General features: G+C 31.9%; 1 protein-coding gene across 1 annotated transcript in view; it reads left to right on the top strand.

Annotated features, from left to right (window-relative positions):
* Positions 1-26,242, top strand: part of Octbeta2R (Octopamine beta2 receptor) — a 673,234-nt gene that overhangs the window by 578,960 nt on the left and 68,032 nt on the right. The window contains 1 exon segment of the mRNA XM_075292797.1: positions 13,087-13,185. Within this exon segment, the coding sequence (XP_075148912.1) occupies positions 13,087-13,185 (99 nt within the window).

Genomic DNA, 26,242 nt, shown 5'->3' with positions numbered 1-26,242 from the left:
TGCCAACAGTTTGCTCTGTTGGTCTTAATGAAAATGTAACTTTCACAAACGTTGGTCTAGATTCCAATTTATGCAAAGATTTTGAATCCACAATCACATTTTGAATCGATATCGCCTCAGGGTGTCCGTCCGTCTGTATCTTTCGATCAATATAAGAAATAAGATTGAAACAGCTGTGAATGCATTAAATTAAATGGAACAATAGTTATTTTATTAAATTAAGAAATTGGTATTATTAAGCTAATGAAAAATATATCTGGTTACACAGACAAAAAAAGACCGTAGTAAATCTAACTCTATTTTTATTGCCAAAAACTGATTTGTTAATAATTAAATTTTATTATTTTTTGCGAAATTTTCAAACCCCCACTGAAATTTTCCACTTTTTAAGTATATCTCAAACATTTTATGAACTAAACGTGGGTACAAAGTTCAATGACCGTACACATAAGTTCAAAATGAACTAAAGCAGAAAAAAATTCGTACGAATCCCAAAAATATTACGAATGAACTACTGTATGGTTAAAGTGGTCATGGTCTGGCAACAATGATTTTTTCTTTACTTTTAGCAATTTTATAGCCTTGCGTCACACTGTGGAATAGGATCCCAGCAAAAAAAGCGTCGCCAAAAATTAAAATGTTCTTTTTGGATCCGGAAGTGGTCCAAAATTGGCGCAGAAGCGATGAATTTAACATGGGCTTATCATAGGTCGGATATCTACCATTTTAACAGCCGTTGCACTGAATTTGCATCACTTCTTCAGGTATGATGCGAATTCAGTGTTTTGGATGTGAAATAAGAAATTTTGTGATATTTTGACAAATAAATAATTTTTAAAATTTTGTATGAGTTTTAATCAATTCTTACGCTTGTGTGGAACGTTTGACATCAAATATTTTCAAAAATTTTTTGGCATTTTGTTTCTGCAAAAATTTAACTAATTTTTACCATTTTATTAATTCTTAATCTATTTGAACCTATTTGAAACAAAACATTTAAAATTTTCCATTAAAAATATGAAAAAAGCGAGTTCTAAAAAAAATTGACTCAAATATACTTGCTTTGCAGCTAAAATAAAGAACATCTTTGGGAAGACATATTTAGAAGTGCTTTTAAAGTTGTGCCTTTAGAGGAACTTCCAAATTTTTTTGCTGGGATCTTATAAGTTAGTGTATGTGTTGGCAAACACGAAATTGGTGTCCTTGACAATATTGCTCAGGATCAATCCCTGAGTCGATATAGCCATATCCGTCTGACCGTCCGTCTGTCTGTGAACACATTTTTGTGATCAAAGTCTAGGTCGCAATTTAAGTCCAATCGCCTTCAAATTTGGCACATGTTCCTAATTTGGGTCAGAATAGAACCCTATTGATTATGAAAGAAATCGGTTCAGATTTAGATATAGCTCCCATATATATCTTTCGCCCGATATAGACTAATATGGTTCTAATAGCCAGAGTTTTGGCCCAATTTGGTTGAAATTTGGTACATGGAGTAGATTTAGCATTGCAGCTATGCGTGCCAAATTTGATTGAAATCGGTTCAGATTTATATATAGCTCCCATATATAGCTTTCGCCAGATTTACACTCATATGACCACAGAGGCCAATTTTTAACTCCGATTTAGTTAAAAATTTTGCATAGGGAGTAGAATTAGCATTATAGCTATCCTTGCCAAATTTGGTTGAAATCGGTTCAGATTTAGATATAACTCCCATATATATGTATTTCTGATTACGACAAAAATAGTCAAAATACCAACATTTTCCTTGTAAAATCGCCACTGCTGAGTGCAGTAGCCGACTTAAATTTTGAGTCTATAAATTTTGTAGAAGTCTATCAAATTCTGTCCAGATCGAGTGATATTTAAATGTATGTATTTGGGAAAAACCTTTATATATAGCCCCCAACACATTTGACGGATGTGATATGGTATCGAAAATTTAGATCTACAAAGTGGTGCAGGGTATAATATAGTCGGCCCCGCCCGACTTTAGTCTTCCTTACTTGTTTTAATTAACATAATGTGCCATCCCAGGGCATTAACCGACTCAAATTTTAACTCTATAGATTATAAATTTTTTTCTACTCCCTGTGCAAAATTTCACGTAAATAGGACCACAACTCTGAACTATGTGGTCATATGACGGAAAATCGGGCGAAAAATATATATGGGAGCTATATCTAAATCTGAACCGATTTCTATAAAATTTAGCACACTTGACTACACTACTAATTGTACTCCTAGTGCAAATTTCAACCAAATTGTGCTGAAACTTTGGCTTTTGGGGCCATATAAGTCTATATCGGGCGAAAGATGTATATGAGAGCTATATTTCAATCTGAACCGATTTCAATCAAATTTGGCACACCTGACTATAGTACTTATTGTTCTCCTGGTGCAAAATTTCAAGCAAATTAGGGTAAAACTCTGGTTTCTGGGCCCATATAAGTCCACATCGGGCGAAAGATATATTTGGGAGCTATATCTAAATCTGAACCGATTTCTTCCAAAATCAATAGGGTTCTATTCTTACCCAAAACAGGAACTTGTGCCAAATTTAAAGGCGATTGGACTTAGACTGCGACCTAGACTTTGATCACAAAAATGTGTTCACAGACAGACGGACGGACGGACAGACGGACATGGCTAGATCGACTCAGGGACCCACCCTGAGCATTATTGCGAAAAACAACATGTGTCTATCTCGTCTCCTTCTGCGTGTTGCATACATATGCACTAGCTTATAATACCCTGTTCCACAGTGTGGCGCAGGGTATAAACATTTTTGAAGCAAAGAACATAAACTTTATTTTAATTAAAATTTCATTATATTAAAGAAATTTGTCCGTAATATTTTGTAAATTTCCCATCCCAAAATTTAGGTTACGTAATCTTTAATATCACGTAAATGTTTTTTTCAGTGTAGTATGTATTTTAAAATTCTATATATTTTAAAGTAACCCACTACGACGAGGGACTCTCCGATGAAACTATTATGTTTGATTCATGGTGGTTGATATTTAAGATTCGACCCGACCGAACTTACTGCTGTATATTCTTGTTTTTACTCGACTAATGCCCCAGGGCATTTTTTTGAAAAACAAGTATATACAGCAGTAAGTTCGGCCGGGCCGAATCTTAAATACCCACCACCATGAACCAAATATTAGGGTTTCCTTTGAAATTTCAGGAGGGCTGGAGGACTTGAGGACACTTCCCGAAGATAAATTTAAAGATTTCACCTATGAGGACTAAATATATCATATTCTGGATTTATAAGAACCATTTTTGTTGGAGTTTTAGAGGAATCATTAACATCTCTTGTAAGTGTGCAAGAAAATTATAAAATAACGTCTTCATTTGAAATCTTAAATCTGTAGATTTTCACCCGAGAAGTAAAATCTGGAAATTTTTCATTGAGTTTCAAGCAATTTTTCATGATCAGTGCGCCTTCTATACCCTCAAGGAGTGAAGTCGGTCTATATGGAGGCATTACCAAAAGGACCGATAAAAACTTAATCCGATACACGTTTTTGTGAGCCTGAAATACGATAATATTTACAATTTCAGGCAAATCGGATAAAAACTACGGTTTCTAGAAACCCAAGGAGTTAAATCGGGAGATCGTTCTTATGGGTGCTATACTAAAATATGGACCGATACTCCCCGTTTTCGGCACACCACTTTATGTCCCGAAAATACCTTTAGTTTTCCAATTTCAGGCAAATTGCATAAAAACTTCGGATTCTAGAAGCCCAAGAAGTAAAATCGGGATATCGGTCTATATGGGGGCTATACCAAAACATGGACCGATACTCACCATTTGTGGCACACCTTTTGATGGTCCTTAAGTACCTCTAGATTTTCAATTTCAGGCAAATTGGATAAAAACTACGGTTTCTATAAGCTCAAGACCCCAAATCGGTAGGTTGGTTTATATGGGGACCATACCAAAACATGGACCGATACTCACCATTTTTGGCACACCTCTTTACGGTTCTAAAGTACCTCTCGATTTCCTATTCCAGGTAAATTGGATAAAAACTGCGGTTTCTATAAGCCCAAGAAGTAAAATCGAGAGATCGGTCTATATGGGGGCTATACCAAAATATGGACCGATACTCACAATTTTTGGCACACGTATTTGTAGTCCTACAATACCTCTAGATTTCCAATTTCAGGTAAATTGAATAAAAACTGCGGTTTCTATAAGCCCAAGAAGTAAAATCGGGAGATCGGTCTATATGGGGGCTATACCAAAATATGGACCGATACTTACAATTTTTGCCACACGTATTTGTGGTCCTACAATACCTCTAGATTTCCAATTTCAGGTAAATTGAATAAAAACTGCGGTTTCTATAAGCCCAAGAAGTAAAATCGGGAGATCGGTCTATATGGGGGCTATACCAAAACATGGACCGGTACTCACCATATATATATATATACCATATATCGTCTTAGAATTTCTCCCTGATCAAGAATATATATACTTTATATAGTCGGAAATCGATATTTCGATGTGTTACAACCACCCACCACCATTCTATGGTGGTGGGTATAAAAAATAGTGGTTTTATCTTAAAAAATACGGTGCGAATTAAACTGATTTTATTTACAAATAAAAAATACTTCTTTTAGTAGAGAATAGAGATATGTTTACATTACACACCTTTTTGCCAACAATATCATTAACATTCATTTCTGGTAAATACTAGATTTAAAGTTTAAGGCTAAAAGTTTATTTATTTCCAAATTGGTTCAGAGTATATGCATATGTTAATATAGATCATTTTAGATTTGAGATCGTTTCGACATTATTGATCTTCACAATGGTGTAGGGTATAATGTAGTCGGCCTCGTCCGATACAGACCAAAAATATTAATATACACCAGTCTTCTTACGTTATAGTATGCTGTAATCTATATTGTAAAACAAAAATATATATTTTGTTTTAACCAGTTTTCACAAGCAAATAATAATATAACATGTAGACTTAACCGTGTTAAAATTTTGTTATCTGATTTTTAAATCATTTTTTGAAGAAAATTCTTCAAGCTATATTCCTTTTTACACGTTATTAAAGCTCTTTTAAACATTTAAACTGTCGCTACTGCAAACGTTCTATGTTTATGAGCTCATTATCTACTAAAGCCCAAATATCATTACTACACTGGTAGAAAAATGTTTCGTATTATTAACGAACGGGCTTCGTTGATTATTTTTCGTTAATATTACGAAATTTTTCGTTATAAGAACGAAAGTGATCGTTAATACAACGAAATCAATCGTTAAAAAATAATTTTGTGTTTTGGTTTTTCGTTATATTAATGAAACACGTTTCGTTAATATTACGAATATTAACTTTGTAATTTTTTCAAGAATTAGAATAAAAAAAATTTCCAAGATGAAATTATTATAATCATTTGCACATAGAGAGTAACTTTTGGAAACTTTTAAACTAAACAGTCGTTTTATATACTCTGAAACTGGAATTGAAAATTTCATTTATAAAACGAAATCGATCGTTAATATAATGATATGGCTCGTTAAAAAATAAATTTTAAATTGTTATATTTCGTCATATTAATGAAATATGCCCAGCAAAAACTAGGTAACCACATCTCATTACAATTGACATTACCAGGAGTAAAGCTGTCATTACACGTTGCATTACATTGCGGCGAGTTATAATGACTAACTTGTAATGACAAAAATAAATACTTCTCGGTAATTTTCGAATTGTTATTCTCAAATTTTTAGGCAGTTGTAGTTAATATAATTATTCACATAATCGAGCACTTACATAAAAAATAAAAAAGAATATGTAATGTAAAGGCAATTCTGAAAAATTTTCCGTTAAGAATTTTTTATCACAAATATTTCATAATAATTGTGTTTAATGGCATTATCACATTATGTTTTAAATAAATGCTTTCTTATACCTCATTGACATTACACTTCCAAAATGCGCTTAAACTAAATTTCAAATGCCATTTGCCTTATAAAAAAGAGACTTAAAATCCACTTTTAGTAGATTTCGAACCTTATGTGAATTGGTTATTGGATATATTATAACGTAATTCACGAATCCAACTCCCTTAAACAACCTACATTTATTTCTATTTTAAGTGTGAAATTAATTTGAGTGTAATCTTATTTAGATTATTTATTAGATTTTTTGTTTATTTATACAATATTCTATTTCTATTCAAGTAGTTCTCCTATTACAGCACCACTCCCCATATTTTGATCCATTGTAATCGGCGATAGAAATCAATATTTTCGAGATTTGGTTGCCTGAGACAATAAGTGGCTATTTTGCAAGCTTTGGTGTATCTACGAATAAGTCATTACATATTAGGTGATTATATGCTTTAAATGCACTACTTATTTTATGGCCGAAAGTATGCCTGGGTAGAAGTACTTTCCTCCTAGGACATGCGTATGTAAATGTAATCCGAAGCGATGCCAATTAATAAGTGGTTATTAATTTTTAAATAGGCTTACCTACAAGATTACCGGGTAATGAGAGTTTTTGCTGGGTGTTCATTAATAATACGAATGGGAGTTTGAGTATTTCTGCCTCTCCTTACTCTCTCTCTCTCTAAAACGTCTCTTCATACTCTCTCTAGCGTGTATGTAATTGGTACATACACATCTTAGTATGGCAATAAGCACATGTGTGCGTGTGCGTCTTGAAAAACAAACGGTAAAAAGTTCAACAGAAAACTTGTCTGATGGGCAAACATTAACAACATTTACGTTCTTTTCGCTGAAGAGTGCACACGCTCATTACAGTTTCTTTGTGAATAATAAACATAGATGGGTGAGGTGAGTTAAATTGGTGTTTTTTGTATATTCGCAAGAAATTTAGTGTACATTTTTAATCTTTAGTGAAAATGCCCCGGGGAAGTGAACTTTCAGATGAAGAAGGCGGAACAATTACGGTGATGAACCTTGGTTGCACAAAAATTGGATAAATGGACACGGTGATACGATTATCATTTTTTGATCTTAGAAATAAAAGACTTTTTTTCTTAAGTGAAAGTCACAATATATGTTTATTATATTACTTAATTTATCATTATATATTATTTCTTACTGTATATAAACCATATTTCAAAGATCTTAACAAAAAATAATACACTACCAATTACTACACTCAAATGCGCTAATTGGTTGGGTTTCATCAATATAACGTTTGTGTTCATTTATACAACGTTCGCCTTTCATTCATACAATGAATAATTTTCATTCATACAACGTATAAGCTGCACCCATACAACGAATAAATTTCATTCATACAACGAATAATATTCGTTAATACAACGAAAAGGCTACGTAATAGCAACGTAATTATTCGTTAATACTACGAAATGTATTCCATAAAGTGTTTCGTAAATATAACGTAAAATTACGTTGTTATAACGAAATGCTACGTTGGCTGACTTTTAATGAAGAATTTCGTTAATACAACGTAGAAATTCATCGTATTAACGAAACTTTTTCTACCAGTGTATCACAAATAACAATGGTGGCTGGTGTGGCAAATACAAACCAGCGATAAAGACGACAATAAGAATGTTTAAATGACATTAAAGTCCCTCTCAACAAAAAAATATCTTTCTTTTATATTCAACGACATTCCTCCTTTTTAGTCAACACTCAAGTTTACACAAGTACAAGGTGAATAAATGCTTCGTCTCACTTACTAGCACTTAAAGTTTGGTTAAGGTAGTTTCAGCTTAAAAGGCTGCCACATTTAAATCCTGCTCCATAATGTACAACACCGTACACAACATCAACAATACGCAGATTCAATGTAAATTTGGTTAGTGGGGGGTATTAATAGAGCAGCTATATTAAAATAGAGCAGCTATATTAAATTCTTTATTTTCATAAAAGCAAAAACGAACTAAAAGTAACGAAAACAAGTACATACGGCCGAAAATTCGGCCAGGCCGAATCTTAAGAACCTTGAGCCATGGTTTGCGTGGAAAGTTACACTCAAGACTGTCATCCATAACCGAATTACTTCGGCTGTGGGAACAGTTGCCGACGGCAAGACATCTTAAAATATCTTAACATTGTCTTCTTACTTGTACGTTAGCCCGTATGAAGATCATATTAGATAAAAAGCCAAATTAAATTCTTATATAAGCCACTTCAGTTCTCGATCGGGTTATATATATGAGTTAATGAATAATTATGAACAAATTTCCAAATGGTAATTAGAGTTTCAAATTTCAAGCAGATAAAATGAAATTTGTCCTTCCACATTAAAAAAAAAAATATTGTCGTAAGGCCAAAGATTTCTTGTCCTTAACATACGAATTCAAGGTTTGCTCATCATATAAAACGCATACCTCTTATACAGAGATTTTTTCGACTTAGAAATGGAAAAATTAATGAAATCGTCTTTAAATTTGTTGACCTGTAGTCTTTTGAATATAATGCAAAAAAGCATTAAAAATAACAGATGTTTTTCATCACTTTATTTTAAAGACGCTTTTTGCTTGAAACAGAACATAATTTCCACTTGAAGTCGAGTCTGAATTTGAAAAATTAAGTTGCCTATATTAAATTTTTAAAGGACTTTAATAGCACATGAAGAAAAAAACCGAAAATACCAATAATTTCAAATTTGTTTCCTACACTGAAAAAAATATTTACATGATATTAAAGATTTCGCAACCTAAATTTTAGGATGCGAAATTTACAAAATATTAAGAACAAATTTCATTAAAATAATGAAATTGTTATTGAAATAAAGTTTATAATATTTGCTTCAAAAATTTTTTTCATTAAATTTAGGACACAAATTTTGTAAATTTGCGTCCCTCCGTTAAAGTCGCATGTCTTTGAATTAGGGCTAAATTTTCTTAAAGTAAAGTAACACATTTTTGATTTAAAAAAAATTATCCTTAAATTAACTGAAATATTGAAACTTAAGATTTAAGATAAAAACACTTCAAATATAGGCTAAGACTTATTTTGAGAATTTAGCGTCTTTGGTTTAAAGTTTTTTTTTTTTTGAACTAAGGAAGCATTTTTTTACTTTGAAGTATCCGTTATAATTTAGATTTTTAAACTGGCAGTTGTTTGTACGTGAGTACCTTTATTAATAAATCGCGAAAAGAAAATGAAAATTTGATAAATTGAGATTTGTATCCTAATTTTTATTTTATTGGTCCTAGATTTAAAAAAATCTTTATTTCAAAGAAGCCGCATCTTTGGCTCGGAATCAATAGCAAAATCCTTAAGGGAAGGACAAAGTCGTTGGATCCAAGTAAACTTTTTTTGAGTGCAGTTATGCATCCATATTATTGTAATAGTTATAATAAATATAAATATAAATATAAAATGCAATTTAGTATACAGTTCTCATTTATCGATTTTCAATTCTCTCCGTGTGATCAGTTTAAAACTAAACTTCTAGCAGATACTTCAATAAGTAAAAAAAAATATTTTCTTAATTAAAAACAAGTAAATACGGCCGTAAGTTCGGCCAGGCAAATTTTGCCTAGCATATAAGACGCATTTCTGTAATATAAAGCTTTTTTTTCCTTGTCCAAAAGTCGATAAACTTTTCAATGTCTTTATAATTAAGTGATTTCACTTAAAAATGGGTATCATAACATGATAGAAAAAATGTTTGGGCTAAGGTCAACTTGACTTTAATCATTTAGAAAAATTCTTTAAATTTCATGAAATTGTCTTCAAATTTGTTGTCTTTTTGCATCTTGACTACAAAGCAAAATATCGTTCAAATATAGGACATGTTTTTCAATACTTTATTTTAAAGATGCTATTTACTTGAAACATATCATAATTTCTACTGGAAGTCGAGTCTTAATTTAGAAAATAAAGTTGTCGTTAACTCGTTTTTAAAGGACTTTGATAGCATATGAAGAAAAAAAGCTGAAAAAGCGAAAAATTTAAATTTGCTTCCTAGAAGCAAGTACACAAAACCCAAATTTAAAAGAGAATTGTGTCTTAAAAGTATCCTTACTTGTATTATCCGCTTCTTTGGCTCGGAATCAATACCAATTGTTTTAAAGTAAAGACAAAATCTTTGGAACCGGGCATGCTTTTTTTCAGTGTGGTATATATTAGACAAAAAAGGTACGTATAGGTAAGTCTACAAATAAATACGAATCGATATGGACTTTTGCACGGTACGTAGAGAGCCAGAATTGAAATATGGGGGTCGCTTATATGGGGGCTATATACAATTATGAACTTTGTATGGACCAATTTTTTGTGATTGGGGATCGATTTATCTGAGGGCTATATATAGAACTATTGACCGATATGGACTTAGTTAGGTATGGTTGTTAACGGCCATATACTAGCACAATGTACCAAATTTCAACTGACTCGGATGAAATTTGCTTCTCTTAGAGGATGTGTGGCTCCAAAACCAAATATCGGGATCGGTTTATATGGGGCCTATATATGATTATGGACTGATATGGACCCCTTTTAGCATGGTTGTTAAATATCATATACTACCATCACGTACCAAATTTCAACCAGATCGGATGAATTTTGTTTCTCCAAAAGCATCGGTTTATATGGGGGCTATATATAATTATGGACTGATATTAACCAATTCCTGCATGGTTGTTGGATACTATATACTAACATCACGTACCAAATTTCAACCGGATCGGATGAATTTTGCTCTTCCAAGGGGCTCCGGAGGTCAAATCTGGGGATCGGTTTATATGGGGACTATATATAATTATGGACCGATTTCGACCAATTTTTGCACGGGTGTTTGAGGCCATATATTAACACCACGTAGCAAATTTCAACTGAATCAGATCCATTTTGGTCTTCCAAGAGGCTCCGGTCCATATAATTAAGGACCGATGTGGACCAATTTTTGCATGGTCATTAGAGACCATATACTAACAACATGTACCAAATTTCAGCCGGATCGGATGAAATTTGCTTCTGTTAGAGGCTCCTCAAGCCAAATCGGGGGATCGGTTTATATGGGGGCTATATATAATTATAGACCGAGGTGGACCAATTTGGTTGTTAGAGACCATGTACCAAATTTCAGCCGGATCGGATGAAATTTGCTTCTTTTAGAGGCTCCGCAAGCCAAATCGGGGGATCGGTTTATATATTAACCAATTCCTGCATGGTTGTTGGATACTATATACTAACATCACGTACCAAATTTCAACCGGATCGGATGAACTTTGCTCTTCCAAGGGGCTCCGGAGGTCAAATCTGGGGATCGGTTTATATGGGGGCTATATATAATTATGGACCGATTTCGACCAATTTTTGCACGGGTGTTTGAGGCCATATATTAACACCACGTAGCACATTTCAACTGAATCAGATGCATTTTGGTTTTCCAAGAGGCTCCGGTCCATATAATTATGGACCGATGTGGACCAATTTTTGCGTGGTCATTAGAGACCATGTACTAACAACATGTACCAAATTTCAGCCGGATCGGATGAAATTTGCTTCTGTTAGAGGCTCCTCAAGCCAAATCGGGGGATCGGTTTATATGGGGGCTATATATAATTATAGACCGAGGTGGACCAATTTGGTTGTTAGAGACCATATACTAACACCATATACCAAATTTCAGCCGGATCGGTGAAATTTGCTTCTTTTAGAGGCTCCTCAAGCCAAATCGGGGGATCGGTTTATATGGGGGCTATATATAATTATGGACCGATGTGGACCAATTTTTTTGAGGTTGTCACAGATAGTATTAATTCTATATATACTAACACCATGTACCAAATTTCAGCCGGATCGGATCGGTTTATATGGTGGCTATACGTAAAAGTGGACCGATATGGACCAATCTTGGCATGGTTGTTAGAGAACATATACTTACACCATGTACCAAATTTCAGCCGGATCGGATGAAATTTGTTTCTCAACAGACGGACGGACGGACATGCTCAGATCAACTCAGAATTTCACCGCGACCCAGAATATATATATTTTATGGGGTCTTAGAGCAATATTTCGATGTGTTACAAACGGAATGACAAAGTTAATATACCCCCATCCTATGGTGGAGGGTATAAAAAATAGGTCTTAGCCTATATTTGAAGTTTTTATATTTAATCAAAAGATTCAATAGTTTAGTTAATTTAAAGATTACTCCACATATACAACAAAGTTTAAGATAACTTCAAGCCTAGTTCTACCATATAAATTTCTTCGATAAACTGACAATAAACTGTCTCTTTAAATCTAAATTGTTGTTATTTAAAATTTGTTATTAGTTCGTGCCCTAAATTTGAAAAAGAAAAAAATAAGCAAAAATCAAAAACTTTCTTATAAATAAAATTTCTTTACTTTAGAGAAGTTTGTCCTTTAGGTTGGAATCTCTGGTATTGGAGAATTAACACGTTATTGGTATGAAATGGGAAAGAAAAAGCCCCACCAGGTGGAATGGAGTGAAAAGCCGAACCGAACGATTTAAGTGTTAAATCCAAAGTAATTTATTTCATTCTTTCTTAAAAGCTATTACATGGTTTCGCTAAAAAAAATTCGAATTAATTAGGTTAAGTAGATACATTTCGATGGCCGGAGCCATCTACTGATAAAAAATACAAGTACAAGTAACCAATCGTATATACTGGAAATACCTAAAGAGCTGTTACGCATTCTTAATATTAGGTCAATATTCTTTTCATTGTCAAATCAAGTATTTTTCATGAAAATTTTTGTTGTGATGGCATGTTAATACATTTAAACTAATGTTTAACTTTTTACAATGCTTGAATTTCCAATCCATTTATCTCGTCATCCCATGCAATTGTTATTTAAAGTCTGTTAAAATTTACTACACAAATTGAAGTAAATGCCATCGAAGTAACCACATCGTATTTTACATAGAAATCAGAAATGACCAACTGTCAACGCATACAGCATACATCCGAACTCAAAATTTTGCTAACGTGTATAGAGCAAAGATAACAAAACCTCAGAAAAAAAACACAAATGTCCTGTTGTCCTACTTTATGCTCCATGTACTCTATCTATGTTGACTATAATGTTTTCTCCGTTTTGTTATCTCTTTACAGAATCATAACGAATTATTTTGTAGTCTCCTTAGCCATGGCTGATATTATGGTTGCCATAATGGCCATGACATTTAACTTTAGTGTACAAGTCACGGGACGGTAAGTATAGATGCGAGCCGAGTCAACGAAAAACAAAAAAATATTCCCACTATTCATATGGCTGTGTGGTACATACACGTACATAGTAGCAGCAGTTACTTCATTCACTCATTTATTCATGCACTCATATACAATCGTTGCTGTTCGCTCTCACATTTACTCATATCTGTGACAACATACACACACCGACATACAAACAATCGAACAAAATTCATACATATGTATGCATCTCACAAGAGTGAGTATGCATGCAATTTTTTACATGGATGAGACTGAAAAGCCTGCAACATTTTCAGCTGCCATCCTGCTAGATGGGGGACACAAGGACTAAAAATTGCATAAAAACTAAAAATGCTACAACAACAACAAGAGAAACAAAAACATGAATTCATACACACAGAATAGTGAGAGTACAAAAACAAAACTTGAGGACAAAACATGAAAATTTATGAATAGGAAGGACACAGTACAATCGAAAGCGAGAACAGAGGAAAGCGAACGCACCCGCTTACACAACAAAAATATCCTAACACAAAAACATTTGTTCTTGGTTGCACATCTATGTATGTCCCTGGTACATAATGAAATGCTAGAATGTGTTTTTTTTTCTCATTCTCGCAAATTCTGTTTTCCATTTCGAAACATTTTCAATTGCTTAGGTTACTGAAAATAGCAAAATTATTTTTTTAGCACATTCAATTCTTACACTCAGTTATACATCAACACAACAAACACCAAATAAGATTTTCTGTGTCATGAAGTGAAGGTTATTTTTCGTATCATTTGTATTAAAGTCATACGAAATGGTTTGATTTTTAAATCGTGGATAATTTGTAGATTTGCCCCAAAGGATATCCACTTATCTAAGGCACGGTAAATTTTTATTAAATCCACAAGATATGAGTAATAGATTTCTTTGATTGACCCAATAAAAAACAAATGGAAATTCTTCCGAAAGCATTTCTTTTTAAAGCTGATCTGCCTAAAGACCATATTAAGTCAAGAATTAAATTTTGGCCAATTAAATGTCACAAAAAAAGAGTAGAAAATCAGTAAAAAAGGTGAAACAATCAACATATGTACAATTTATAATTTCACCCCAGTGGGGAGTAATATTCTCTTCCTTTTGGTTATTTCAGTTCAATGGAAGTTCTATTGAGTTCTATTCTTCAATGTAATTAAAACACATCTATACAGCCGAAAGTTCGTCCTGGCAGAATCTTTTGTTCACTCCACCATGGATTGCGTTTAAAGTTCTACTAAAGACTATCGTCCACAATCCAATTGTATCGGTTGTTATAACAGTTTGTCACACTTTATGCCACTTTCAATTGTACTGCTTGGGAAAATGGGGCTATATAAGTGTATATCGGGCGAATGATATGTATGAAAGGTATATCTAAATATTTGACCCCAAACAGATGCCAAATTTGAAGTTGATTGGACTAATAATGCGACCAAGACATTGATCACAAAAATATGCGCATACGCAAATGAAAGAATAGACAGACGGCTTCAGAAGCCTGGGTGTTGCAAACATATGCACTACCCAGCATCGTCGCCAAAAAAGTAGTGAAAATGTTAGTAGTATAATAGAAGGGCTACCGCCCCCATTAAAAATATCATATTACAAAGATCGTTAATTTGTTAATGGTGTGTTTAATTATGTGTGAACAAGTGTCCTAAAGAGGGTGTAGGTTTACATTTAATAGGGTGTGCATGCTGCCTTAAAAATATGTCAAGGTCAACGAATATTGCTGCTTTTTATAAACATTTTGATGCATGTGTATAAACCGAGATTGTAAAATCTTACATTTTTAAGAATTTGTTTATTTTTCTTTCTTTGTTATGTTATATAGTGGAGACCAACATGTGTGGTTTAAACTGCAAGACACTGCGTGGACACTGCTGTTTAAGCATGGAAATTAGCATTTAAGCATTTTTTGATAAGGGTATAAACGAGTATGCGCCTGTGTAATGGATTAATTTCTTGGTCTTTGGAAATGTATGCTGCCTTAAAAATATGTGCGCCTGTGATTTAGTCAGAACTCTTCTATGAAGGTTAACAATTATGACATTTTAACATATGTGGATGCGTTAAATTGGGAAAATTGAATGTAAAAATAGTATTTATCGATTGAAACTCTTTTATCAAGATCAATGAACAAGGGAAACTATATAAATATTTTTGTGCATGCGTGTGGTCTAAACTGCAAGATACTGCATGCCTACGAATAAGTATTTGTTTATTTTTATGCCATACAGTCGAAACCATCTTGTGCGATTTAAACTGCAAGACACTGCATGTCTACGAATTCCGTATGCGGTTAATCTTAAATGAAAAAAAGATACTTAATACTGAAAAATTCTCTTTTCTGTAAATATACAAATTTCTCTTCTCTCAAATTATTTGAGAGTCGTCTTTTTCAAATACGTTTTTAAACATTTGCCTGGAAACTACTTTTTAGTCTTCTTTCAACGTTCTCGAAAACTGTTCGTGTTTTCCTTAAGTCGTGTTTTTAAAATTGATTAAATATAAAAATATATTTTATTCTCAAAAAAAGTCTAAATTTTTTACAATGGCTGTACATAACATTGATTCCCTATTCCAACGGATTACAAGCAACAAAGCTGGACTCATTTGCACTTTCAACTCGCTGAGTAATAAGAAAATTTTGCATCTCAAAGATATGGAGTTGGATAAAATATATAATATTGAAGGGGCTTATAGAACCTGTACAAAGTATGGCGACTCTATTCTGCTTATTCTAGAAAATCACGTCATATATTTGCCCAAAAGATACAATTCTCTGTCTAATGAAATGATTGATCGCATATCTGGTGGATCCTTTGCTATTTATAAGAAGGCTTCTATGGATAAGGATGGTAATTCTGATTTTAATCTAGAGCTGAAAGAAGTCATCAATACACCAACACGTTTTCCTAATTTCTATAAGTAACATAAATGTGAATTTAAAAAAAAATAAAATGAAAATAAATAAAAAATAAATAAAAATAATGAAAATCACAACTTTTTTCTGTTATTTTGAAAATATGTGGTGAGTTATGAAATGTATGGAAAAGGGTGTTAGTCGTTTTTAGGTTGCTCAATTGTAAAGATGTATTCAATGCAATCAGAGTACAAAAATTTGGAAAGAGAAGACGAACGTTTGAAAACGTTTCAAAATTGGCCATTAAAAATTATAGATTGTAAAAAATTGGCCATGTTAGGCATGTTTTACATGGGAGATCTGGATAAAACAAAATGCTATTTTTGTGGAATTGAAATCTATGGATGGTTGCCTGATGACTGTCCATTAAGGGAACATTTGCGATGGTCACCAAGCTGTTTATTGTTAAGACGATATCCAACATCAAATATATCCTTAAATCCTGAAGTATTAAATTCGTTGCTTCCCCCTCCTTCTTTTGATGTATGTTGTAATTGGAAGTCATTTTAAAAAATATTATAACCTATAGAAAATTAATAAAAAATAAAAAAAATATATTTGTTTTTTGTTTTATTATTTTATTTTTCTTCCACTAAATATTTGATATAGGGAAAATTGTTTTCTACAAAGGTAACAATTTTAAACAAGTTATTGAGTGAACATTTATATATTGCACCACTGTGATTAGTGCAAGTGGTGAAATAATTTTTAATTTTTTTCAAATTTATTTTATTTTCTAAATCTATGATTGTTGTGTTGATATAACGTTCCAAAAAATCTTTCTTTGCACTTCCCACAAGAAAAATATATTTGTATTTGTTGAGAGGGGCTAGAACGTCACCAACACTGCAATAATCTAAAGAGCCATCTCGCCAATCCAATCCATTGATAAATTTTTTACAATAAATATTCTTTTTATATCCATCTTTGTTTAGCTCTCTGCTATCAAAAGGGGGTCGAAACAAAAAGTTATTTGGTGTTGAAGAAGATCCAGACATAAACGATAACTCCTTCATATATATACATTTGTCATTTCCGTGGCAATATTGGAAATCCACAACCGCAATATCGTCTCTTTTGAAAGTTGACATTTTTAATAATGTTCAAGGAGGTGGTTTATATTTCTTTAGAAGCAGATACTTCAAGCATAAATGACCACAATTGAATGTATTAAAATTTTGAGTTCTATTATAATTATAAGTTAAGATGTTCCCAAGATATTTTACAACTTCAAGCGGTGGTTGAAGATTTCCGAAACTATCATAGTATTCGACTTCTTTATAATTTTTACTGTAAGCTACCCAGTGTGTACCGGGACCATTTTGAGTATCCAAGTTAATAATACCACATTCTCTGTTATGGGTTGTTTTTGGTAACTTTTCGCGCATGTAAACTCCTCTAAAAAATGGTATAAATTTTTTACCAAAACAATTCAAATCAAAATTTGTGAGTGCTCGTTTGGGCAGCTTTTCTAAAAGTTTTTTTGAGTATTGTTTGTATAAATTCCAAATCCAGTTTTATAAGGTTTGAGGAAAAGTCCTTTTCCAACTGCTATTGCTTCCATGGCTTTATTGTGTCTAACACTCTCTTCAAGTTCTTTTTTTGCATTTTTTGTAGCAATTATAGCTCTTGCTATGGCAGAGCCTCCAGACGATAGTGCTCCCAATGCTCCAAGACCTGTCAGAATGGGTATCAATGGAAGAAATCCACCAATTTTTGGGACGTTTATAACTCTTGGTATTAGAGCTTTTGATTTTTTTCCATGAAGTGATTTTTGAAAAACTTTTCTGGCAATTTTGATAGCGCTATTTATATCTAATGGTTTTTCGTTCTTCAAAACAATAGTTGCATTTTTAATTGCTTTATGAAATAATCTTTCACCACTTTTAACATTTTTCTTTTTTTTGGTTTCAATTCCTAAACCAAATTTTGCTTTTGCTTTCATTGTGTTAGTTACGACGTAGGCGCTAATTTTTTCCCCTATAGAACTATTTTTAGCTTTGACTCTATTCCAAGCTCTTTCTGCAAGTTCTCTATCAGCCTGATTCCGATGATTTAAATTTTCGCTTTTTGAATATTCAATATCATGTACTTTACAAGCCTCATCCAATGGGTTAATACCTTTATCCCCTCTTTCCAAACGGGTCTTTAGTTTTGTACCTGGTCCACAGAATTGGTAACCAGGAAGGTGAAGCTCAATGGGTAGTTTATTTATAATTGTATTCAGAAGACCTCTTCCATGAACGTACCGTTTTGAAATACCTTCCTTCCTTTTATATACAATCATTTTATACTAAATTTTATCCTAAATATATGAATAATAAATTTATATAAAGATTAAAATCATCTATAAAAGGTTTAGTAATGAAAATGCATCTTGTTAAGCAACAATCAAATATCGTGGTGAGAAATTTGGATTTCACAGAATCACACAAAAAAAGACATAGTGATCTTCTACCAAATTCGATTAGAGCTCTGATAGTAGGCCCCTCTAATTGTGGCAAGACCAATGTTATGATAAGTCTAATAGAGAGCGCAAACGGCTTAAAATTCAGAAATTTATATATTTATTCAAAATCTTTATATCAACCAAAATATGAATACTTACAGAAACTTATTACTTCTGTCAAAGGAATGGGTTATTTTACATTTTCAGACAATGCTGATGTTATTCAACCAGATAATATAAAACCAAATTCCATAATAATATTTGATGATGTAGCATGTGAAAAACAAAACAGCATTAGATCATACTTTTGTATGGGTCGACATAAAAATGTAGACTCTTTTTATTTATGTCAAACCTATACACGAATTCCGAAACATCTAATTCGCGATAATGCAAACATGATTATCATGTTCAAACAGGATGATCGCAATCTGAGAAATATATATAACGATCACGTTGCGAGTGACATGAATCTGGAAAAATTTGTAGATATTTGTCGTGAATGCTGGAAGGATAAATATGGCTTTCTTGTAATTAGTAAAGATGACGAATTCCATAATGGACGATATAGAAAAGGCTTTGATATTTTTATACAACTTTAGTTATAATTACACTCTTATATATAGAGGACGTTAAGGTTTTGCTTACAGAAGTTTATGTCTAGTAACACAAACTAAGTTAAAATGGAAGAATCAATTTTGAAACAATTAGTAAAATCGCGAAACATTTTGAAGAAAAAGTTCCAAAGCCTAAAAATGGGTGAGGAAGAGACAATTAAAGGGTTACAAAATACATTTAAACCCTTAACTGAACCTCTTAACAAACTTGTAACATTAACAAACGAAAATGTTCACAATAATTCTTTAATAAAACCTGAACAAGATACGGAGATAAAAAATATATATGCAAAACGTCTTATTACTAGCACACCACATAAAACGAAAAACCAAGAGATTGTTGATAGAAATATTATTAAAAGCGAAAAATCTAATATGGAAAGTACAATTTATCCTAATAATGGTGAAATGAACTCACAAGAAATTTCGGAACAAGGAGATGATGAAACATTTTATTCACAGGATGAGAGTAGTATGAATTTATCCTTTATGAAGAAAAATAATAAGTTGGATACAGTGTTTGGACCTAATATAAATAAAAATGGAGAATGGAAGTTTGGTAACCAAGATCTATATGTAAATAATGAAAAAATTATTATTGGAACTCAACGGTGGCATTTTACACCAGGATTATTTGACTTGCTCTTTTCAAAACATCCTAAAAACTATGATTCTACAGAACTGGATATTTATAAAACTATATTAAAAAACACAAATGCTCACAGAGTAAATTTTGATCCGAATGGTAGGATAAAATCAAACAAAGGGTACAAGTACAAAAATATTATAAAAAAGATAATTGATACCCACATTGGTAAAGGATTAATGACATTAAATTTTCAAAAACCCTCCTATATATATTGGGATGATCCTAACGAGTTAGTAGATCGTTTGAAGCTCTTGTTAGCATCACAACAAGCTGGTAATAATAATCATTCCAATGAAATTGTATCAATTATTGAGGAATTGCGCGAAGCAAATATAATAAAGTAGAAAAAGAAAACAACATATTAAAACATTTTTTAAAACCTATGACCGTTGACAAATTTGGACATTATCAGCAACCTTTCCAGGATAAACAACGGCGAAATGTTTCGCAATTTTTGGGGATCACTCTGGACTCACATAACAACCTTAATGTCAAAAATAAAAAAATTAAAAACCTTGCTCCCCCAACGGAACCCACAGACGCAGTCAACTAAACATATTTATATTCACAAATGTAGTACATACGAGAAGATTTCCAGAGAGATTTAAATAATGAAATAACAAAACTTCGGGAAGAAATATCTCAAATTGAACCCACAATTTTAGATTTGTTTGAATTCTTAAGATTTGGGGATAACTCAGCACACATATAATTTAGTTTAATATCGTATGAATGTATACAATGATGGAGAAAAGGAATGTAGTAAACGAACTACATACACAAGCTCGTAGAAATTTTAAAAAACGCAGGGTTATAATGAAAGGAATTGATGACCTATGGCAGGCTGATTTAGTGGAAATGGGTGCTTATTCGAACCAAAATAATGGATATAGATTTCTGCTTACTATTATCGACACATTTTCAAAGTATGCATGGGCTGAAGCCATTAAATCAAAAAAATCTATTGATGTGTGTGAAGCATTTCGAAAAGTATTGGAGTTTGGAAGAAAACCTAAAAACTTACAAACTGATGATGGAAAAGAATTTTTTAATAAAGAATTTGATGTATTAATGAAAAACTACTCAATAAATCACTACTCAACGTACAGCGTAATGAAAGCTTCGATTGTAGAACGATTTAATAGAACTTTAAAAGGTATGATGTGGAAGGAGTTTAGTCATAATGGAACATACAAATGGTTACACATCTACAAAAATTTGGTTAAGCAGTATAATGAGAAAAAACATCGCACCATAAACATGATTCCTGCCAATGTTAACTCTTCAAATGAAAAATATTTGCTAAAAACAGTGTATAATCATTTGAAAATTTTTCAACCATCACGATTTCATATTGGAGATCACGTTCGCATTAGCAAGTATAAGCATATATTTGAAAAAGGATATACACCCAACTGGACCACTGAGATTTTTAAAATACGCTCTATTCAAAATACAAATCCAACTACATATCTCTTGGAAGATTATAAGGGAAATCCAATAAAAGGTGGATTCTATAAAGAAGAACTTTTGAAAACAAAGTATTCTGATATATATCTTGTAGAAAAAATATTAAAAAGTAAGGATAATAACGTCTTTGTCAAATGGTTGGGTTTTCCCAAAGAACATAATTCCTGGATAAATAAAAATAATATACTCTAAATTTACTATATAAACAATAAAATTTATTAAAATTAAGTACCTTTTGTGTTTTTATTTATTCGTATTCCAAACTTCATTATGTTAAGAACACTAACTTTGAGCGGAAAAACTTCAACTTTGCATTCAGTTTATTCCCCTTCTATAGACTTATCAGATAATGAGTATGAATGTTGTCTAATTGATTTCCAATCATATAATTCGATTCCAAACGTGGACAATGATAATAATCTCTTCCATATCGGAGATGACACCATTGAAGTTCCGATTGGATCTTATGAACTACAAGATGTAGTTAACTTTTTAAAAAAAAAGTATAAGGATAAAAACCCAAATAAAACTATACAAATAGAAGCAAATAACAATACTCTACAAATTGAGATATTATCTTCACATGACTCTATATTTTTAAACCGAAAGCGGTCAATTGGTAAACTTTTTGGTTTTAACGGAAACATATTAGAACCCGCCAAGAAATATGTTTCGAACTTACCAGTAAATATTTTAAAAGTAAATGCAATACAATTACATTGTAACATTGTAACGGGATCCTACATGAATAATCATCCTTCGCATATTATTCATGAATTTTCACCAGATGTACCTCCCGGCTATAAAATAGTTGAAAGACCTAAAAATCTCATTTATTTACCAGTAAACGCCAAAGAAATAAGTTCTCTTGAAATTCGAACTTTCCGCCAATAGAGAAAGACCCAGGTTTATTGCATTTGCATTTGAGAAATATAATAAGTTTGTACACTGCAATCTTACAAATATTAAAGTGCACTTAAATTCAGATACTTATCCTTATGATGATTTAAATTTGAAATTCAATCAAAACCGCTATGCTATACTATATGATATGTATGCAAAGTTCCAACAAAGTTTTTATATGAAAGAACCTCAACCTCTGTTATCATTCAGTGAATTTAAGGAGAATCCCATAGCTGTTGTAGATATAAGCAATCAAAACGAAGCAACCAAGAGTGGCCCCATTGATTTGAAAATACAAGTAGAAACCAGTACTGTAATCCCAGCAAATACTGTCGCATATTGTCTTATTATACACGATCGTTTAATAGAATATATACCCCTAAGTGGAACTGTTAGAAAAATTTTATAAAATATATTAGAATGCATTATACTTACCAAATCATTTTGATTTTTAAATAATAAAACATAAATATTTCAAATAAATGTTTATTTATTTTTATTTATATATTATATTTTCCTAGGTTTGTTACACCATATACATTTAGTCTTATTCTAAGTAATTTCATTACCTTCCTGTTCTAACGTATCTATATCTTCTAATAATCTATCCAATTCATAATCTGGATTATTACCTTCTAAAATATAATGATGCCAAGCAAGAGTATCTATTCCATCATTTTGGATATATCTTTTATCATCAGTACTACTTAAAATTACTTTATTTAATTTTGTAGTATATATTTGATGTAATTTTGACTTAAATGTATACATATTATCATAAAAATTAATTTTGTTAAATAAACAATCTTTATATTTATTAATATCATATTTATTTATAATACACGACTTCACTCCTTTCGCTTTTTTGGTTTCATCACCATCTTGTATAGAATAGGAATACATCTTTGACCGCAAACCCACAAATTCTTTCATTATTTGTCCACAATTTTCATCTTTCATAAATCCCATAACTTTCTTATTTACTGAGGGAAATTTATAAGGGTTATCTGCAGGATAATCGGAAGTGTCAAAATATTTTTCTAAATGTGGTCTTAGATCTTCATAAACATCTTCCGTTTCTAAAGAATATATGAAGGAGTCGGTATCCATATAATTTAGTTTGAAATTATTTGGAAAAATTTCCTTCATTATGCTATAATGGAAGTTATACATTTTCCATTTAGAAATTTCTAAAATACAAAAACCTAAATATATAGGTTTATTGTAAACCACTTTTACCCGTTTCAGTTGTATCGCAACCATATCTTCAGAAAATATCGAAATGCTATGAAAATTAGGCTTAGATATCCAATCCCTTGCCCCCAAATGGTTACGATTCGTTCGTTCCCAATTGGTTACAATTCTGACATCCTTCCTTTTATCGACATTTTCCATGCTTTTTCCATATACCGCATTATTCATTAATTTAAAGAAATTTTTTTCGAAACTATTTTTAGCCAGTTTTCTTAGGTCGGTATTAAGATCAATATATTTTTTCATCCATGGTGATTGGTTATATTTTATAATACGATGAACCTTCTTTAAAATCAATCCATTTTCTAAACAATGAATTAAATTTCTATAGTCGATTATATAGTCAGTTTTTGGAGCAAAATCAGTAATAAGTTTTTTACATTTAGACTGACCTACCTTTTTGTTTTCAGCACAAAAAGGTAGGTCATTATGTTCATCGTGTTTATGGTGTGGACATACGAGATCTACTTCAAATGTATAACCAACTTTACCATCAAAATTTAGTTTTTTTATTATTTCAGGATTAGATAGGAATTCGAATTCTTCACCTTCAACCCAAATAAAACCACCACATGGTAGAGATTGTGACATTGCACAACCATACAAATTATTAAAGTCGAAATACATTATATATGAAGAAGGTTTTGACACATCGTAATCCCTTAAATATTTATTATTAGATTTACAATATCTGGTAACGCATTGTACTATCCCACCGCGTATTCCCTTTTTATAGAAATTGTACATATCTACATCTGTTAAAAGCTGTAATGCTATATTCGAACTTTTTAGCATAGCGTCCCACGCCAAGCCTGGGGTTGTATAATAGTGACTAGCGTCAAGTTTATACACTCTTTTGCATAAACTTCTAAATTGTTGGAAAACATCTGTTAGCAGTAAAACGTCAACTTTTAAATATAGTTCTAGATACTCTTTCATTGTTTCACATTTAAAGGTATTCCAAACATTTAGAGCGTGATTATAATTTTCCAAACAACATTCTTTATTATTTAGAGTACTATAGAAAGTCTCTCTTGGTGGTAACTGTTTTTCATTTAAAACTTCAAATGAATTTAAATATTCATAGGGAAAAACACCTTTCCTTTTGAGGAGATTGAAATGCTCTTGACATTCAAAATGATATTTTATGGAATGTAGCTGGTCATCATCAAGATTATTTGCCAATGAGTCTAAACTTGCTGGCATAAATCTGAGTGTATCTAAGAAGCGTAGTTCCATTGTATCACCATTTTTCATTTTAGAGAAATGGGATAATGAAATGTAAACTTCTTTATTAAGAGGGAGCACTTTTATCTTGCTAGATAACTGTCCTAATTCCTTAATAAACAAATGCGAATCATAAGAGGAATAATTGTGGAAATAAATTGGTATGAATTTTGGTACTTGATATTTCAGATTGCACAAATTGTGTGCAGGACCCCTATATTTCCCAGAAAGATGGCAATGATCGCGAACTTTATCATTGTTTAGACGTCTATTACAAATATAACAATATTTAGCTTTTCGGAAAGCATCTTTTTCTTCTGTAGTTAAATTTTCCATTTTTCTTTTACTTTTTAAATGAGTATTATGTATATTTTCAACATCTTGAATTAGCGATTCTACAAATTTTTTGGGAGCATCTTCCCCTACATGTGATTTTAGAATATTTAAATTATTATCGTAAGAACATACAATATTATATGAAAATGCACATGGTATATGCTTTTGAATATTGCTGCTTTTTGAATTCAAATCTACATTCATACCTTGTAAAATACATTCAAAGTCTGCGTATATGGCAAAAGGTACATCCATTTGCCGTTCGTGATGGGTAAATTCCAACACAGCTTTATCCTCCATAGGCATAACAGTCACAAGTCCTCCGCATTCTGATTTGTGTTTTTTTAGTGTATTGAGACTCGACGTATACTGCAGACATGAGTTGCAAAAAAATCTTTTATTTTTTGATTTTGTAGTTTGATTTATCAAAAGTCTGTAAGGAAATAATTTAAAGATGGTATTTAAAAGTGAAAATATAAAAATAATTGAAATTTAATTTTTTAGATTTGTTTATTAATAACTTACCTGGAAATATCTCTAATCAAAATGTAATGGAAACCTTCGATTCTTTCCAGTAACATTAGATTTATGTGTTGTTGTTTTTCATTTGTAGTTAAATAATATGGTCCCACTACCTCATTGATGTCTTCATCAAATCCAAATACATTCACGCTAACATCATTTTGCTCCTCAAACAGTTTTATATCCCGTAGTTGTGTTGGGAAACTCATATTTTTAAAACTGACATTGACACCAGTTTGGAGTTTTATTATATCATGGCTTATGTCATTAATTTGATAGCTTCCACATCTTTCAGGGTGCATATGGTTTTTAACCGAAATATCCATAGCTGATATAATTGCCCATTTAAAACAATATTCATCGCTGTTTTCTACATTTAAACATGCCAGCTTCCTTTGGAGACCTTCTGGGGTACTTATCCACCGAGATCCTTTTACCAGAGCAGATTTATTTATATTTAATTCTGCTCGAACTATTTTTATTAATGACCATCCAGAGTCTCTCTCCTGAAATTCAGACATCTTTGTCATAATTTCTATTACTTGCTTCTTTATTAGATCCTCAACGTTATCAGCTTTTGTGAGCAAACTCATTTTCGCTCTGTGTGCCATTATACTGAATTCACATTCAGTATCACTACCAAGTTTAATATATTCACCAATTATAGTGATACTGAATT

The sequence above is a fragment of the Haematobia irritans genome, chromosome 1, assembly GCF_050003625.1.
Source record: "Haematobia irritans isolate KBUSLIRL chromosome 1, ASM5000362v1, whole genome shotgun sequence".
In the NCBI taxonomy this organism is placed as follows: Eukaryota; Metazoa; Arthropoda; class Insecta; order Diptera; family Muscidae; genus Haematobia; species Haematobia irritans.
This window is presented reverse-complemented; position numbering and strand designations above follow the sequence as displayed.